This window comes from Lithobates pipiens, unplaced genomic scaffold, assembly GCF_037356315.1.
Source record: "Lithobates pipiens isolate NorthernLeopardFrog02 unplaced genomic scaffold, aLitPip1_a1.2 Scaffold_55, whole genome shotgun sequence".
Lineage (NCBI taxonomy): Eukaryota > Metazoa > Chordata > Amphibia > Anura > Ranidae > Lithobates > Lithobates pipiens.
Window position 1 is genome coordinate 3,539,483 of NW_027507877.1, and position 20,051 is coordinate 3,559,533.

General features: G+C 44.2%; 1 protein-coding gene across 1 annotated transcript in view; it reads left to right on the forward strand.

The window, feature by feature from the left end:
* Positions 1-20,051, forward strand: part of LOC143957702 (cytosolic phospholipase A2 gamma-like) — a 105,946-nt gene that overhangs the window by 13,857 nt on the left and 72,038 nt on the right. Inside the window, exons 5-6 of the mRNA XM_077467394.1 lie at positions 4,544-4,742; positions 16,049-16,157. Coding sequence (XP_077323520.1) covers positions 4,544-4,742; positions 16,049-16,157 — 308 coding nt within the window. The remainder of the gene's footprint in view (positions 1-4,543; positions 4,743-16,048; positions 16,158-20,051) is intronic.

The following is a 20,051-nucleotide window of genomic DNA, read 5'->3' on the forward strand; positions in this document are numbered from 1 at the left end:
GACCGTACAGAGAATAACTCAACACTAAATTCACTATATGGATCCCTTAAATATTTGTACATGGTGATCATATCCCCCCTTAATCTCCTCTTCTCAAGAGTGAATAAATTCAGTTCCTCTAATCTTTCCTCATAGCTGAGCTCCTCCATGCCTCTTATCAGTTTGGTTGCCCTTCTCTGCACTTTCTCCAGTTCCCCGATATCCCTTTTGAGAACTGGTGCCCAAAACTGAACGGCATATTCCAGATGAGGTCTTACTAATGATTTGAACAGGGGCAAAATTATGTCTCTCTCTCTGGAGTACATACCTCTCTTAATACAAGAAAGGACTTTGGAAACCGCAGCTTGGCATTGCATGCTATTAGTGAGCTTTTGATCTACCAAAACCCCCAGATCCTTCTCCACTATGGATCCCCCCCAGTTGTACTCCCCCTAGTATGTATGATGTATATTCTTAGCCCCCAAGAGCAGAACTTTACATTTATCAACATTAAACCTCATCTGCCACATAGTGGCCCAATTAGACAGAGCATTGAGGTCGGCTTGTAAATTGGAGACATCCTGTAAGGACGTTATTCCCCTGCATTGCTTGGTGTCATCTGCAAAGACGGAAATGTTACTTTTGATCCCAGACCCAATATCATTTATAAAGATAATAAAAAGTAAGGGTCCCAGCACTGAACCTTGGGGTACACCACTGATAACCTTACACCATTCAGAGTAAGAATCATTTACCACGACTCTCTGAATTCTGTCTTTTAGCCAGTTTTCTATCCATTTACAAACTGATATTTCCAAACCTGTAGACTTTACCTTCCACATGAGCCGTGTGTGCGGAAATGTATCCAACGCTTTTGCAAAATCCAAGTATATCGCGTCCACCACCACCCCTCTGTCCAAGTATACCACGTCCACCGTCACCCCTCTGTCCAAGTATACCACGTTTACCGCCACCCCTCTGTCCAAGTATACCACGTTTACCGCCACCCCTCTGTCCAAGTATACCACGTCCACAGCCACCCCTCTGTCCAAGTATACCATGTCCACTGCCACCCCTCTGTCCAAGGTTTTACTTATATCTTCATAAAAAGAACTCGGGTTTGTCTGACAACTTCTGTCTTTCATGAGTCCATGCTGTCTGTTGCTTAAAGTGTTTTTGTTCAGCAATAACTCGTTGAAGCGGTCTTTTATTAATCTCTCCAGTATCTTCCCGGCTATAGAAGTTAAACTAACAGGTCTATAGTTAATTGGTAAAGACTTTGATCCCTTTTTAAATATAGGCACCACGTTCGCCATGTGCCAATCCAGTGGTACTATTCCTGTCATTAATGAGTCCCTAAAAATTAGATACAATGGCTCTGAAATAACAGAGCTCAATTCTTTTAGGATCCGTGGGTGGATGCCATCAGGTCCAGGTGCTTTATTCACCTTTATTCTGTCCAAATATTTATGGACCATATCACTTTTGAGCCATTGTGGATTTGGGGCTGTGTCACTACCACCCCCATTATGGACATGAGCTCCCCCATGCTCCTTTGTATACACAGAGCTGAAGAAATTATTTAATAAGTTAGACTTCTCTTTGTCCCCAGTCACCCACTCCAGATTATTTTGTAAAGGGCCTACATGCTCAGACTTGACCTTTTTACTATTAATATATTTGAAAACAAATTTGGGGTTTGTTTTATTATCTTTTGCAATCTGTCGTTCATTTTGAATTTTTGCATCCTTGATTTCCTTTTTACATATTCTCTTAAATTCTTTGTAACATTTAAATGACACAGCGTTCCTTCATTTTTATATTTTTTAAAAGCTCTTCTCTTATAGTTTATTGATTTTTTAACTTTGGCCGTGAGCCACATAGGTTTTGTTTTTAGCCTTTTAAACTTATTGCAGTGAGGTCTCAAGCAGTCTTTTTGAAGAATTCCCATTTCTGTTCTGTGCCCATTGATGCCAATATTCTCTCCCAGTCTAAGTCCTGGAGAGCGGCCCTCATCCTTGGAAAAATTGCTCTCTTGAAGTTAAGTGTTTTTATCTTTCCCGTATGTATTTCTTGTTTAGCACTAACATCAAAAGAAATCATGTTATGGTCACTGCTACCCAGATGTCCCTTTATTTGGACATTAGTAATAAGCTCCGCATGGTTTGAGATTACCAGGTCCAACAGAGCTTCATTCCTAGTTGGGGCCTCAATAAACTGGACCATAAAATTGTCCTGTAATAGGTTTATCATTTTTTGCCCTTTAACTGTCCCAGCAGTGCCATTACTCCAGTCAATTTCTGGGTAGTTAAAATCCCCCATTATTTTGTGAATGTAAATATTGACAAGGAAGGGGGGAGTAAGGGAGAAAAATAAAAAATGAAAATAAAAGAACCTTCACATAAAAGACCTCAAAAGAAAAAATGTGGGTTCAGTTGGACTTTTTAGGCATAAAGAAAGTTGTAGACACAACCAGTATATTCAAAAGGAATTATTTCTATTTATTTTTAAAACAAAAAATAAAAACAGAAAATAAAGAATTCGATTTCCTTTTTACACACAAAAAGGAAATGTTTCCTTCTTGTAACTACACATTTAAGACCTTAATGGCGGCCATCTTATACACAACAAACAATATGATAGGGGTGAATGGGCTGAATAGTCTGCCTTTTTGATTCCCCCTCTTACCTTCCTTCTTTACCCAGTGGGAACTTGGTCCGTTTTCATTGCACCTTGAGCTTAGGGGATACTAAACAGTACTAAACAGTATCCATCACCGATCCTATCTCTGTTTACTTACGTCTCAAGAATATTTATTAAACACTGAAGATTTGAAACCTTATGAGCCCAATACACCTTTAAAGTGACTTCACTAAGCTCAAAATCTATACTTACATTTTTTTGCTCAACAATTACCTTTTGTTTTTCCCTCTGTGGAGAAATGGCTGTGTAATCAATCGTACCAACTTCCCCAGTCCCCTTCGGAAATGGTGGTCTCTCTATATGGGACACACTCTATGAAGGAATAATATTGTTATCAGCTCCTGAAGAAGCGTCATCGCAGATGCGAAACATGTAGAGCACCAAAAAAATATATATATAATTGCTGACTGTATGGTTGATATCTTTAATCCTATATTTATATAGATACATATTTTGTTTTTTCCTTTTTGGGAATTTGAAATGGATCTTACTGTTTTTGATAGGATGTCAATTAGGTCTTAAATGTGTAGTTACAAGGAGGAAACATTTCCTTTTTGTGTGTAAAAAGGAAATCGAATTCTTTATTTTCTGTTTTTATTTTTTGTTTTAAAAATAAATAGAAATAATTCTTTTTGAATATACTGGTTGTGTCTACAACTTTCTTTATGCCTAAAAAGTCCAACTGAACCCACATTTTTTCTTTTGAGGTCTTTTATGTGAAGGTTCTTTTATTTTCATTTTTTATTTTTCTCCCTTACTCCCCCCTTCCTTGTCAATATTTACATTCACAAAGTGATAACCAGGACGTGGCATTTTATTTATCAGTGTATCCACAGACACCACCCTGTGATAGATACACATTTGTTCTTTTTTAAATATCAATCCCCCATTATTATCACTGTCCCAGCCCTTACAGCCATTCCCATCTGTGCAAGGAGCTGAGTCTCCACCTCCTCCTTAACATTGGGTGGTCTATAACAATGATTAACTTTGAACTACTCCCATCTGTATGCAGTTCCACCCATAATGCTTCAGGCTCATCACACTCTCCATCAACCAGGTCCTCTTTCTCACTCACTTTGAGATCACTTCTCACATAGAGACAGACCCCTCTACCTTTCCTTTTTACCCTGTCTCTCCAAAAGAGTGCATAGCCATGAATATTAATAGCCCAGTCATGTGAAGATTGAAGCCAAGTTTCAGCAATACCAATTACATCATAGCTCTCCTCATGCACCAGAGCTTCCAACTCACCTATTTTGCTAGGCAGACTTCTGGCATTGGTGTACAAACACTTTAATGCATTATTACATTTTGCTCTGGTGTTTTTTATATTATTTTTAGAAGTACAAATGGCACTATAGTTTCCAATGGCTGTTTGCAACATGGGAAATTTCTTGTCACCTGCCATATCCCTCCCCCCATCTATCTCCATTCCACCCTCCATTAATGTCTGACCCCTAACTGACCTGTCTGCCTGATGCAATTCTGGTTCGCCCTCCCCCCTCAATTTTAGTTTAAATACTCCTCCAGCCTTCCCATAAACCTCTCCCCCAGCACAACAGACCCCCTACCATTCAAGCCATTAGTAAGTACTCTAAAAAAAAAAAAAGGAAAATGGTGCTGTTCAAATATAAGATAGGTGCACTGAACAGGCACCAGTGAGTGTATATATGTTCTAACACCACTAAAAATGTGTAAGTGTATATAAATAAAAACAGCACTCAGTATAAAGTGCAATGTGATGTATAAATATGTAGCAGCAAGAGAAATGAGGTACAACATAAAAAATGGTGATTCTGTACGAAAAAATAAATATCCAAAGTATTGCATTATTCAGCACTCTACTTTAACATTCCAGGTGTATGTCTTCTCTGTATTCGGAAAATAACTGGTCAGACTTCTCACACATGGAAAAGCACTTAAGTTGGAGAATCAAATCCGAGACTGACCGGAATTGGACAAATCCATGGAGGAAGATAAAAGAGAAATTTCTTGGAGACTCGTACTCTCTGACAGATCTTTGGGCCTATACATTTGTATTCTCTGTCATGAACACAGTAAGCACATGCCAGGTCCTGTCCAAGTTTTGGAACCCAGGAGAACCTTTAGCTTGGGGTGACTTGTCTTTAGCTTCTTGATTAATATAGGAAGCCCAGTCTTTGTCGCTCTCTGTTCATAGATATTATACTCTTTATGTTATTGCTGTTTATCTACATCAGGCTTTCTCAACCTTGTCAACAGAGAGGAAGCCTTGAAATAACTTTTCTCTCTCAGGGAACACCTGATACTAATGACTATATCTACAACTCATGATACATTAGTGCAGTGATTCTCAACCAGGGTTCCGTGGAAGCCTAATGCCGCGTACACATGACCAGACTTATGTCCGACAGACTTTCGAAGGAGTTCTGACGGAGTTCTGACAGAGTTCTGACGGACTTTCCGAATGAGCGGACTTGGCCACACACAATCACACCAAACTCCGGCGGATTCGAACGTGATGACGTACGACTGGACTCGAATAAGGAAGTTCATAGCCAGTAGCCAATAGCTGCCCTAGCGTCGGTTTTAGTCCGTCGGACCTGCATACAAACGAGCGGATTTCTCAGTAGGAACTGGGTCCGGCAGAGTTCTGCCGGAAAAATTGGAAGCATGTTCCATTTCTAAAGTCTGTCAGACTTTTGCAAATCAAAAGTCCGTTGCAGCCCACACACGTTCGAATGGTCTGCCGGAATCATTCCGTCAGACTTTTGATGTTGAAAAGTCCGCTCGTGTGTACGGGGTATAAGGTTCCTCCAGAGGTTGCTGGGGGTTCCTTCAGCATTGGGCAATTTCTGCCTCTCAGATAAGTTTTCCCAATGACCACAAGTGTAAGGACCATTCTTCCCACTGACCATCACACTAATGTATCATTAATTGTAGATTTCTAACTTTTAGCAGGGGTTACTCAAAACTGGAGAACTATTCCAAGGGTTCCTCTATGTTGAAAAGGTTGAGAAAGGCTGCATTAGTGTGATGGTCTGTGGGAAGTAGAGTCTTTTCTTCAAGTCAAACCCAAACACTTTAGTGGCACGCGGCAATTTTTTTCGTTTTTTTGTATAAACGATACATATATTTTGCTATTAAATAACATTTCTAATTGTAAAAAGTTAATAACAAGAGTCCCCCCTAACACCAGAGTCCACAGAGTTCCCATTTTACATCTGAATCCACAAAATTCCCCTTTTACATCTGAACTCACAGAGTTCCCTTTCACCGTAAGGGGGGACCCTGTAGACTCTGATGTAAGGGAGAACTCTGGGAACCCTGATTTCAGGGGGAACACTGAGAACTCTGATGTATGGAGAGGACTCTGGGATTGGAGTGTGGGAAGACACAGGGGGGTAGGCGTGGGGGGGAAGAGGTGCAGATCGAGCCCTCTCTCCTCTTCCATCTGTGTGTAGTGATGGACGAACTTCCGACGGGACATTTCGCGAACGCGGAACGCGAACGAGGCCGACCGTTCGCGAAACCGAACGTTCGCGGCGGGCCCCATTGACTTCAATGGGAGGCGAACTTCGCCAACCTTTAGGTCAAATTTGCAGCCACAAGGTAATTATTAGCTGTGCACACATAGTCCCACCACATGGCCAATGACATAATACATATATGAGGTGAATCTGGGATCGACAACTACAAGCATTCTTTTTTTTATATGGGAAATTGTTGTGACAATTCAGGACTGTGGAGCGCATGAAGGCAATGGAGGAGAGGGAAGGTCAGGGACCAGGGTAGGCAAAGAAGAGGGTGCAGGAGATGATCACCAGCACCGTGACATACAGCATTGACAGCAACACCGTGATAGAGGCATCTGACACCAGCACCGTGATAGAGAGCACTGACATCAGCAGCGTGACATACAGCATTAACACCAGCACCGTGACATACAGCATTGACAGCAACACCGTGATAGAGGGCACTGACATCAGCAGCGTGACATAAAGCATTAACACCAGCACCGTGACATACAGCATTGACAGCAACACCGTGATAGAGAGCACTGACATCAGCAGCGTGACATTAAGCACTGACATCAGCACCGTGATATACAGCACTGACAGCAGCACCGTGATAGAGAGCACTGACATCAGAAGCGTGACATACAGCACTGACATCAGCACAGTGATATACAGCACTGACAGCAGCACCGTGATAGAGGGCACTGACATCAGAAGCATGACATACAGCACTGACAGCAGCACCGTGATAGAGAGTACTGACATCAGAAGCGTGACATTAAGCACTGATATCAGCACCGTGATATACAGCATTGACAACAACACCGTGATAGAGAGCACTGACATCAGAAGTGTGACATTAAGCACTGACATCAGCACCGTGATATACAGCACTGACATCAGAAGCGTGACATACAGCACTGACATCAGCACAGTGATATACAGCACTGACAGCAGCACCGTGATAGAGAGTACTGACATCAGAAGCGTGACATTAAGCACTGACATCAGCACCGTGATATACAGCACTGACAGCAGCACCGTGATATACAGCACTGACAGCAGCACCGTGACATTAAGCACTCACACCAGCACCGTGATATACAGCACTGACAGCAACACCGTGATAGAGAGTACTAACATCAGAAGCGTGACATTAAGCACTGACATCAGCACCGTGATATACAGCACTGACAGCAGCACCGTGATAGAGGACACTGACATCAGAAGCGTGACATACAGCACTGACATCAGCACCGTGATATACAGCACTGACAGCAGCACCGTGATAGAGAGCACTGACATCAGAAGCGTGACATACAGCACTGACATCAGCACAGTGATATACAGCACTGACAGCAGCACCGTGATAGAGAGTACTGACATCAGAAGCGTGACATTAAGCACTGACATCAGCACCGTGATATACAGCACTGACAGCAGCACCGTGATAGAGGGCACTGACATCAGAAGCGTGACATACAGCACTGACATCAGCACAGTGATATACAGCACTGACAGCAGCACCGTGATAGAGAGCACTGACATCAGAAGCGTGACATACAGCACTGACATCAGCACAGTGATATACAGCACTGACAGCAGCACCGAGATAGAGAGTACTGACATCAGAAGCGTGACATTAAGCACTGACATCAGCACCGTGATATACAGCACTAACAGCAGCACCGTGACATTAAGCACTGACACCAGCACCGTGATATACAGCACTGACAGCAGCACCGTAAGCAGCCCCAGGAGGAAGTCAGCACAGCACAGGGATGGTGTGATCCCCTCATAATAAGCAGCCCCAGGAGTAAGTCAGCACAGCACCAAGTCTGGTGCGTCCTTTAAAGTAATTGAACGCACCTTCTGCAACTTCCCACTTTGGCTCAAGGCTGTTGCTCCTGCCCTACCCCTACCACCCCTGCGGAAGGGCCTGCCTCTTCCTCTGCCTGTCATTTTTTAAATTACCCTGTGACAAAACTCTTAGTCCCTATACCGCTGAAGGACTGCTGCAGTATAGGGCAGCGGTCAGCAGTAGTGCACCTCAACCCTATCTATTGTGGACCGATAGCGGTCCTTACAGAACAGCAGACTGTACCGCACTCAACCCTATGTACTGCAGCACCCTAGACCAAGTTACCAGTCCTTATAGGAACTTTTGTGGACCAAGCAGGTTGTGTGTTAGTAATTAGCAGGCTGTACTTCAGTCCCTATACCAATGAAGGACTGCTGCAGTATAGGGCAGCGGTCAGCAGTGGTGCACCTCAACCCTATCTATTGTGGACCGATAGCGGTCCTTACAGAACAGCAGACTGTACCGCGCTCAACCCTATGTACTGTAGCACCCTAGACCAAGTTACCAGTCCTGATAAAGATCTTTGTGGAACAAGTGAGTTGTGAATGATTAGCAGACTGCAGCAGAAGGGCAGCAGTCAAGTAAAATATTCTTTCTATATTTGGAAGAAAGAATATTATACGTGTACAAGCCTATTACCATACCACTGATACCAGTCCTGAAAAGAACCTTTGTGGAACTAATAGTAACAGCAAGTCTTTAAACTGACCCTCACTGCCTGACACACTGCTTCCTTCCTGTCCCTATACAAAGTGGCAAAAAAGAGGAGCCTGGAACAATTAGTGGTTACTGGAATAGCTCTTTTGTGGACCTGATAGTAACAGCTAATGATGATGATGATGATGATGATGACGACTAAACTGACTCTCCCTGTAGCACACACCGTCCTTTCCCTTTCTCTAAACTGACAAAAGACACTGAGGCTGCTGCAACAATCAGTAGCACAGCAAACCTATATACACCTAACACCTATACCAGTCCTGAAAAGAAGTTTTGTGTACCAAATAGCTAGCGATTTATCTGTCCCTGCTCCACACAGCAACCTTTCCCTATAGTGACAGAAGAAAGAATGTAAAATGTCCACCGGATCGGGTGTATTTATAGGTTAGGGGGAATGTCCAAGTGTCCATGTGCTGTCATGTCTCAATTGGCTGTCCTGTACCCCATGATAGACGTGTCATCACAGGTCAAAGTTCTTTTACACATTAAACACGTAAGTCCGCCGGGGCGAACAACGGCAAAAGGCGAGCGAACGAGCGGACCGCGAGCGACCGAAATTCGCCGTGAAACGACCGCCGGGCGAACCGTTCGGCCATCACTATCTGTGTGTGTGTTTGGGTGGAGGAACTGTGAGTGCTGGCTTTGGGCAGTGTGAAGGAGTATAAAAGACACTGTCTAACTACGTAGTCCAGTCTAACTAATGTGTCCGGGTTCCAGGCAGTCTGAAACCGGGACGCATGATTCCAAACCCGAACTGAATCCTGCACAGGTGGCAACCCTAGTGGGAAGAATGCTCCTTACACTTGTGGTCATTGGGAAGAATTACCCCCTTACAAATAAACAAAAATATCAATGGTGTCAGTGGGAACTAAGCTGAGGGGCAGACATTTCTCATTGATTATGGAACCCCCAGCAACCTTTGGAGAAGGGTTCTTTGGAACTCTGGTTGAGAAATCACTGGACTAGTGGCAAACACCAGCAAGTGTTTTTTTCCAGCAGCAGGTGAAGCAGTCTCTGTTGGGGTAGAGAAACGTCTTTAAAAGGGGATATCCAGCTGCTCCAGCAAGGACCTGTATTGGGTCTCATCCCAGGAGGTCATAGCTGCCTGTACAGGAGCCCAGATTGCTTCCAGCCCTGGTTGGGCCTCATAGATGCAGTGGCGAGGCATTGCATAGAGATCTACCAAGATGGCATGTCTGGGCAGCAGGGCCAGATTAACGTAGGGGCTATTGGAGCTGCAGCTCCAAGCCCCCACCTTTAATATAGGCCCAGCAGGGTTGGACTGACCATTTGGGCACTGCCATTGCCCTACTGATGCTGTCCACTGCCAAAAACCCAGCCCCCAAGTGCATTTTGAAAAAAAAAAAAAATTGTAAAAAATGAATTATAAAAAAATGAAATAAAAAATAAATAAAAAAAACTGCTGACACCGTCCACTGCACTACTTACACCATCCACTGGAAAAAAATAATAAAAAATTAAAATTGTAAAAAAACAAACATGAAAAAACAAATATAAGAATGTAAACAATAAAAGTTTGCAATAATAATAAAAAAAAAAATTCAAAATGTAAAAAAAAAAGTATACAGAAAATTTGGCTCATTCACACGGGTTCTCTTGCACATAGTGTGAATGAGCAGTTTGTTAAAAATACCTAATTTGTTTTAATAAAAATTTGCTTGCGTTTTAATTTTATTTATTAACCAATAAAACCGGCCCTCCAAAATCCTCAGCACCAGGCCCATGATGCTCTTAATCTGGCCCTGCTGGGCAGCGATACTGGCATTTTTCCCAGGTTGACAGGTTGCATCAATAAAAATAATAATAATAAATTTTTTCTTTATATAACACCTTTAAAGGTGGCATCTCAAAGCACTTTCCAAGAAAAACACAAGAAATGCACAGGATAATATAAGGGAAAAAGGGACATTTATGTGAAATTTGTCTAAGATAATTTTTTTTAGATTTTATTTGAATGAGTTTAGAGAAGATGTTCTTAGGAAGTGAATTGAAGAGTTTTGGAGCATAGCAGGAGAAGGCTCTGCCCCCCCATTGAGTATAGGTGAGTAGGGGGGTCACACAGCAAACCAGAATTTGAGGAGCGGAGGTTACAAGGGGGGAAGTAAGTTGAAAAAAGTTAGAGCGATAATGGGATGCCAAGCCATGAAGAGCCTTGTAGGTGAGCAAAAGGATCTTAACCACTTCAGCCCCGGTAGATTTCGCTGCTCGATGACCGGGCCATTTTTTTTTTGCGTTTCGGCACTGCGACGTGGCTCCCAAACAAAATCGACGTTCTTTTTTCTCCCACAAATAGAGATTTCTTTTGATGGTATTTGATCATCTCAGAGTTTTTTTTTTAACCACTTTCAGACCGGACCAATTTGCTGGTCAAAGACCAGACCACTTTTTGCGATTCGGCACTGCATCGCTTTAACTGACAATTGCGTGGTCGTGCGACGTGGCTCCCAAATAAAATTGACGTCCTTTTTTTCCCACAAATAGAGCTTTCTTTTGGTGGTATTTGATCACCCCTGCGGTTTTTATTTTTTGCGCTATAAACAAAAATAGAGCGACAATTTTGAAAAAAACGCATTATTTTTTACTTTTTGTTATAATAAATATCCCCCAAGAATATATAAAAAAACATTTTTTTCCCTCAGTTTAGGCCGATACGTATTATTCTACATATTTTTGGTAAAAAAATTTGCAATAAGCGATTATTGATTGGTTTGCGCAAAAGTTATAGCGTTTACAAAATAGGGGATAGTTTTATGGCATTTTTATTAATAATTTATTATTATTTTTTTTTTACTAGTAATGGCGGCGATCAGTGATTTTTATTGTGACTGCGACATTATGGCAGACACATCGGACATTTTTGACACATTTTTGGGACCATTGTCATTTATACAGTAATCAGTGCTATATAAATGCAGTGATTCCTGTGTAAATGACACTGGCAGTGAAGGGGTTAACCAGTTGGTGGCAGTGTAGGGGTTAAGTGTTCCTAGGGGTGTGTTACTAACTGTGGGGGGGTTGGGCTTTCATTTAGTGAACACTGATCTCTGCTCCAATCACATGGAGCAGAGATCAGCGTCACTAGTTGCTAGGCAGAATGGAGAAATGTTGTTTACAACGGCACTTCTCCATTCGGCCGCTCCGTGAGATGATCGCGGGGATGCCCGCGGCGATCGAGTCCGCGGGTCCCGCGACCGGACTCACGGAGGTCCCAACCAGCGTGGGAGCGCGCCGCCGGCGGCGCGCTCCCGATGGCAGGGCGGCAAATTTAAAGGGACGTACATGTACGCCCATTTGCCTGCCCGTGCCATTCTGTCGACATACATCGTCGTGCGCTGGTCGGCAAGTGGTTAAATAAACAAAAAAAGAGCGACAATTTTGAAAAAAAAAGCAATATATTTTTATATTTTACTTTTTGCTGTAATAAATAGCCCCAAAAATATATATAATAAAATATTTTTTTTGCTAAGTTTAGGCCGATACATATTCTTCTACAAATTTTTGGTAAAAAAAAAAAAAAGGCAATAAGTGTATATTGATTGGTTTGCGCGAAAGTTATCGTATCTACAAAATAGAGGATAGTTTTATGGCATTTTTATTATTTTGTTTTTTTTATTAGAAATGGCGGTTACCTGTGATTTTTATCGTGACTGCAACATTATGGCGGACATATCGGACACTTTCGACACTATTTTGGGATCATTGACATTTATACAGCGATCAGTGCTATAAAAATTACTGTGTAAATGACACTGGCAGTGAAGGGTTTAACCAGTAGGGGGCGGGGAATAAGTGTGTCCTAGGGAGTGATTCTAACTGTGGGGGGGGGGGGCTGGGCTTCAACTCACATGGCAGCGATCACCGCTCCCGATGACAAGGAGCAGTGATCTCTGTCATGTCACTAGGCAGTACAGGGAAATGCCTTGTTTACAAAAGCACCCCCCCCCACCTGTGACAAGATCGCGAGACACCGGCAGACATCGCGTCCGTGGGTCCCGCGGGCACCTTGCGCACGGCAGGCCCACACTGCGGGCCTTTTAAAGCAACATACAGGTACGTTGCTTTGCCTAGCCAAGCCATTCTGCCGATGTATAAATGCGTGAAGCGGTCGGCAAGCGGTTAAAGTCTATGCGAAAACTTGCTGAAAAGCCAGTGCGAGGACTCCAGGATAGGGGTAGTATGATCACTTGTACCAGACCTAGTCAGGACTCTGGCTTCAGAATTTTGAACATATTGAAGTTGATTTATAGTGGATATAGGTACCCCAGCAAGTGGAGCATTGCAGTAGTCAAGTCGGGAGAACACAAATGTATGGATCAGTTTTTTACCTACAGTGTATGATAGCATAGAGCACAGTCGAGCAATGCTTCTCAAGGGTTTCTCAATAGGTTCTGGGCCCAGGCAGGGGAGGGGGAGGCCTCATAAGAGGGGGGGGGGTACTGCCATGGATACGCAGTAATGTTTGTCTGTCAGCTTACCTCTCCATGTGTTCAGCTTAAGAGGCCAGCCACTCTCACCTGGCTGCTTAAGTAATCTCTCTTCGAAGCATGGCTCCACCTCAGCCCCTATCAGGGAACTCTATATTAACCTGTGTACTGCAAGCCAACTCTGCTGATCAATATTGTGTTTTTGGCTTCCATGTGCTACTTGCTCTGTGTGCTACATCTAATTCCAGTTACCGATCTTGGCTTGTTCTTGACTATCCTTACCTGCTTGTTTCCCCAACCTTTGGCTATCTCCTGACTATCCTTACCTGCTTGTTTCCCCAACCTTTGGCTATCTCCTGACTATCCTTACCTGCTTGTTTCCCCAACCTTTGGCTATCTCCTGACTATTCTTCTAGTCTAGTCTGCTGTTTCCTCTCTACCTCCCTGTAGTCTACCATGAGTGTGAGCTGGGAGGCCCTAGGGGTCGCGACTTGGAGCCAGACTGCAGTTAAATCCATCCCCACCACTAGGGGCCTCTGGTAAACACCCGCTGGCTCTTAGATTTCATGACCTGGGAAATCTCATGCTCTAGCTCCCGGTGTCATTCGTGTTGGTACTAAAGAGTACCTGCTCTCCTGTATCATCTAGAGCTCCACCAGACGTAGGGTCCACTACCTTGAGGTACACTCCAGACCCCAACGTAGTGCATCTGTCACCTGGAATCAGGTGACCTGACACCCTCCTTGTCGGGAACCTTTCTCTGCCACCAGTTCTGCCCCTAGCAGACTGGGTACCTGTCCCTACTCTATCCACTCAGAAAATGCATGCTAAGGCTGGGAGTCAGGGCCTGAAATAGGCTCTGCCTGACCCAATATGGCTGCTAGAGTCACATGGGGTGACAGAATCCATGTCACATACCTACATACCTGGTAGAACAGCCTGACACGAGGAGGAAGGCCTCTGTTACACCTCTGACTCTGGGCCCCTGATAGAGTAGATGGGAGGCACAGGAGTAAATATTGGCACAAGTGCCTATTGATATTGCTAGCAGCAGGGTTGGATGGACTATCTGGATCGAGCAGGGGAAGACTATCGGTGGACCACAGTTGAGCAGGGGTGCTGAATTCACACCAGCGAGTAGGTGGCAGGAGCAGGCTGGCAATGGCGACAGCAGACAGGCACAGGCTGGTATCAGACAGGCGTCGAGCAGACACCAGTGGAATATAGGCAGAGGCTTGCAGTAGTCAGTTCAGCAGTGATTGGGACAGAGTCAGACAAACTAGTTGATACACAGGAAGATGGATCAAGTGCAGATACATAAGCAGGAGTGAGGTCATGATACAGGCCAATCAGTAACATATCAGTGGAGCAGCAGCAAAGGGCACAGGCAGAAGCGTGGTCAGAAGCAGGCTAGGGTCAGTGTAGGTGGAGTTCAGGAGTAGTGAGGACAAACCGGGTAGTTAACAGTAGTCAGATGCAGAGTAACAGGTTGCAGATATTCAGGGGAACATGTAGACAAGACAGCACTGAAGCATAGCACAGGCTCAGTTTAAATAGGTCATTTGTCACCAATTGGAAAAACAGATGCGCATGTGTGAGCCATAGATGTGCACGAGCGCACGCACATTTCCTAAGTGCATACAAAGGACCATGAATTAGCTTACGCCTGTGCACAGTATACCGTGCAGAAGATTCATCCTGTCTGCTGGTATACCCTTCCTAACAATCCAATAGGATAGCTTCCTCAGTGACCCAGGAAACCAAAATGGAACCATGTACCTCTTGACTTCATCTTCAAAGTTAATGCTATTGCATATGAGCGCCACCTACAGTGGAGAAAGTAGATTGCAACTGTCTACACACTAATAACACTGAACCTTGGGGTACACCACTAATAACACTGAACATTGGGTTACCCCACTAATAATACTGAACCTTGGGGTGAACCACCACAACTGAACCTTGGGGTACACCACTAATCACACTGAACCTTGGGGTCTTCCACTAATAACTCTGAACCTTGAGGTACACCACTAATCACACTGAACATTGGGGTACACCACTAATCAAACTAAAACTTGGGTTACACCACTAATATCACTGAACCTTGGGGTACACCACTAATAATGCTAAACATTGGGGTACACCACTAATAACACTGAATTGTGGGTACCCCACTAATAACACTGAACCTTGGGGTACACCACTAATATTGCTAAACATTGGGGTACACCACTAATAACACTAAACCCTGGGGTATACCACTAATATTGCTAAACATTGGGGTACACCACTAATAACACTGAATTTTGGGTACCCCACTAATAACACTGAACCTTGGGGTACACCAATAATATTGCTAAACATTGGGGTACACCACTAATATTGCTAAACATTGGGGTACACCACTAATAACACTGAATTTTGGGTACCCCACTAATAACACTGAATTTTGGGTACCCCACTAATAACACTGAATCTTGGGGTACACCACTAATAATACTGAACCTTGGGGTACACCACTAATAACACTGAACCTTGGGGTACACCACTAATAACACTGAACCTTGGAGTACACCACTAATAACACTGAATTTTGGGTACCCCACTAATAACACTGAATCTTGGGGTACACCACTAATAACACTGAACCTTGGGGTACCCCACTAATAACACTGAATTTTGGGTACCCCACTAATAACACTGAATCTTGGGGTACACCACTAATAATACTGAACCTTGGGGTACACCACTAATAACACTGAACCTTGGGGTACCCCACTAATAACACTGAACCTTGGGGTAGACGCACAATTAATATTCATATCTTTCTTCTCCAGATTAATGAAGGAAAGCTGTCCAGTCACAAGAAGATGTGTGAGACCGGTAAAGTCCCATATCCCATCTACTCTGCTGTGAGACAGGATAAAATATATGGAAACGATTCAGGTAGATTTACTAAAACTGACTTCTTAGTAATTACTCGCCATAAGGGGTGTATGATTCTGATATGATGAGGGGTAATACAACAATTATGCCTTGGGTTGGCCTTTACCCCTCAGCTTCTGTATACTTCTTTCATATACTTCCTCCATGCACTGCTTTGCCCACTTCATTACAGCCCGGATCTAAAAGCTCCTCCCTGGTAAGATGATGCCATCCAGCTTGAGCCCTGCCAATCAAACTAGTGGAGAAAAAAAGCTGTATTACTTTTAAAGTGGAACTTTACTTACCTCTACTCCAGCCATGAGTGTTCAGGAGCCTCCACACCAAGTGCTGACATCTTTAGTTGATCTTCTTCCAGGTTGTGTTCCTTTGTCCATTTTAACTGGCTTATCCAAGATGAAATCACTCCCACGGATGTGCATAGGGTCTGTATGACTTGGAGGCAGTAAGGAGCCATCTATCAAATGAGCACTGTGATTAACTGTCACCAGTGGAGGCTGGTGGTCAATTTTTTTTTGGGGAGGGGGGCAGCAAACAGTACTGGGCCCCTCACTCGCATGATCAGACCTCCCCGCGATCAATCACAGCGATGATCCAGCAATCTACTTGCACTACACACCCCGGGGCGGCGATCCATGGCCACTCCCCACACAATCCATGGCCTCCTTTCCTTATACAGGAGAGGTGCAGGGAGGAGGACAAAGTGGCAGTGCACTGAATCAATCTGGGGTAGGGCTCTAAGAGAGACTGCTGCTGCCGGGCCAATGCTTCTCCTCCCCTCCTAAGACTTCTGACGAATCGGGTCTCAGGAGCCCCTTCCTGATTGACTTGCAGTAGAAGCAGGAAGACATTAGCGAATATTAATTTGCTAATGTCACACATGTGGGTGGGGTGGGGCCCATCCTTTTTTAAGCCAATTAGAGCCTCTGGTTCTAATCTCATGCTTCAAAAAACAAAACAAAAAAAACCTCACATTGAAATCCATGCGTCCGGCACCCCCCCCATGTAGATTAGGGGGACGGGCGCATGGATTAGGGGGGCATTGCCCCTGCACCCCTACTGGATGGTCTGCCACTGGCTGTCACAGTGGTCACATGATTGGGAGCCAGTACCTCCAACTCCTGATCATTAGAACGGACCAAGAGCTGTCTTTGACAGCGTGTGGGTTAGGTGCAGCATTGTGCGGTGGGCAGAGAACACACAGAGGTTGAGATTTACTAAGGCAAATCCACTGTGCAGTGCAAGTGCACTTGGAAGTGCAGTCGCTGTAGATCTGAGGGGAAGATCTGAAACGAGGGGAAGCTCTGCTGATTTTATCATCCAATCAGGTGCATGTCAAATTGCAGTTTTTTATTTCCCTTGCATATCCCCCTCAGATTTACAGTGACTGCACTTCCAAGTGCACTTGTAGTGCAGAGTGGATTTGTCTTTGGTAAATAACCCCCATAGAGTCCAATTTGATTAAAAGCATTATATTGTAGCAAATAGTGATGGAGGAACTTCCAACGGGACGTTTCGCGAATGCAATCTGCGAACGTGCCCAAATGTTCGGCGGACCCCATTGACTTTAATGGCAGGCGAACCTTAAAAACCTCCAGGTCATATTTTCAGCCACAAAATACTTACTAGCTGTGCACACATAGTCCCACAACATGGACACTGACATAACAAAAATATGAAGTGCATCTGGGATCGACAACGACAAGCATTCTTTTTTTTATCTGTGAAATTTGGACAATTTAGGAGCGCATGAAGGCCATGGAAGAGAGACAAGGTCATGCCAGGCTATGAAGGGGGTACAGGAGATGATCAGTGCCACAATCAGGGTAGCGCAGTCCTGTGCCAGTGTCCCAGTGTGCCAATCTGTGCTTGAGCCCCTGACCCCTCCCTCTGCCCGACCATTACCCCCACCTATGCAGGGCTCCACTGCGGTGGTCCGGAGGTGCCAGTCCAGTGCTGATCCTCGGCCATGGTGCTGGCACTGCCTGCTGATTGGCTTCTCCGCTGCTATCTCCCTCACTGACACCAGCACTGAAGTAGAACACTGACACCAGCACCGAGATAGAGAGCACTGACACCAGCACCGAGATAGAGAGCACTGACACCAGCAATGAGATAGAGAGCACTGACACCAGCACCGAGATAGAGAGCACTGACACCAGCACCATGATAGAGAGCACTGACACCAGCACCGAGATAGAGAGCACTGACACCAGTAATGAGATAGAGAGCACTGACGCCACACCATCACCGAGATAGAGAGCACTTCTGCAATTTGCCACTTTTGCTCAAGCCTGTTGCTCCTGCCCTACCCCTACCATCCCTGCGGAAGGGCCTGCCTCTTCCTCTGCCTGTCAGTTTTTAAATGACCCTGTGACAAAAGTCTCTAGAGAAGTGAAGTATGTATGTGGAAGAAGGTATATAACACCCCACTTCAATCTGTCTTTTTTGGGGGGGCCACTGGTTTATCACACCAGTTATAATACTTTTTTCTAATTGCGTTTGTCACTCTTTGTAGTATCGCTGCAGAACCGCTCAGCAGTCACAATGCTGCACAGTGGAAATGCACTATACTATGCTTTCTATATGTGCAACTATTTTATACGTGTATTACACCCCTATATACTGCACACCAAATAGTACACCTATACCAGTCCTTAAAAGGACCTTTGTGGACCTAATAGTAGCTAGCTAGTAGCTAGTGAATTGCAGACTGTCCCGGCTCCAAACACCAAACTGTCCCTCCCTACACTGAGAAACAACAGCTGCAGAATCGGTCAGCACTGCAATGCACTATAATATGCTTTCTATATTTGAAAGAAAGTATATTATAAGTGTATTACAACCCTATATACTGTACACCTATACCAGTCCTTAAAAGGACTTTTGTGGACCTAATAGTAACAGACTGACTGTCCCTGCTCCACACAGCATCCTTTCCCTACCATGACAAAATACAGAATGTAAAATGGCCGCCAGATCAGGTCTATTTAAAAGGTAGTTGGTATGTCCATGTGCTGAAATGTCTCAATTGGCTGTCCTGTACCCCATGATGGATGTGTCATGGGTCAAAGTTCTTCACAATGTAAAGTAATATGTCCGCCGCGAACAGCGCCAGGAGTCTGCCAGTTTGGCGAATCTTGAACGAGCAAAGTTCGCCGCGAACCGCAAGGCCATCTCTAGTAGCAAAGTTCAGAAAATACGAACTGGCCAAGTTGGAAGGCCCACCCAACCGGAACCACTTTTAACTGCAACACTGATGGTACAGTGGTGTGAAGACTGGAAGGCGCTGCCACAAGAGGTAGAATATGGCGTAGCCTGGCCAGTCCACACCCAAAGGGGAGGCTTTCTGGAGAGGCAGACATAGTCCCTGCACTGTCCCTACTCCTCCAGAATCTTTCCCTATGTCTACTACAGTCTCTGTCAGATGGGGAAACTGTCCCTACGCTAGCAAATTGCATAAAGCGCGCCAAGCCCAGGAACCGGAGTCTTGACTTATTCAAGATGGCCACCAAAGTGACATTAGGCTTACATATGTTTACACTGACACATATGTGTGGCTTGTAGGCTTTAAAGCCCATACTCTTGCCATCGCATATATGCATTACCTGGGTGGCAAAAGGTTAAGTAAAGGTCCACTTTAACAATACAATTTGGAATGAATGGAATGGAATTTTCAGAATGAAAAAAAAAACACATTCCCTGTTAAAAATGTGTTAATTGAAGAGAAATTTTCCATCCTAAACCATCAAATGTTCTCATAAAAAACGAGCATCAATTTGACCTTCACCAACAATTAAAAAATCAAACGAATATTCCGAAATTAAAAGTTTTCAAACTTCTTTTAGTACATGGCCAACTTTACAGTTTTTATTTATTTGTTGTCCTTGATGAAGA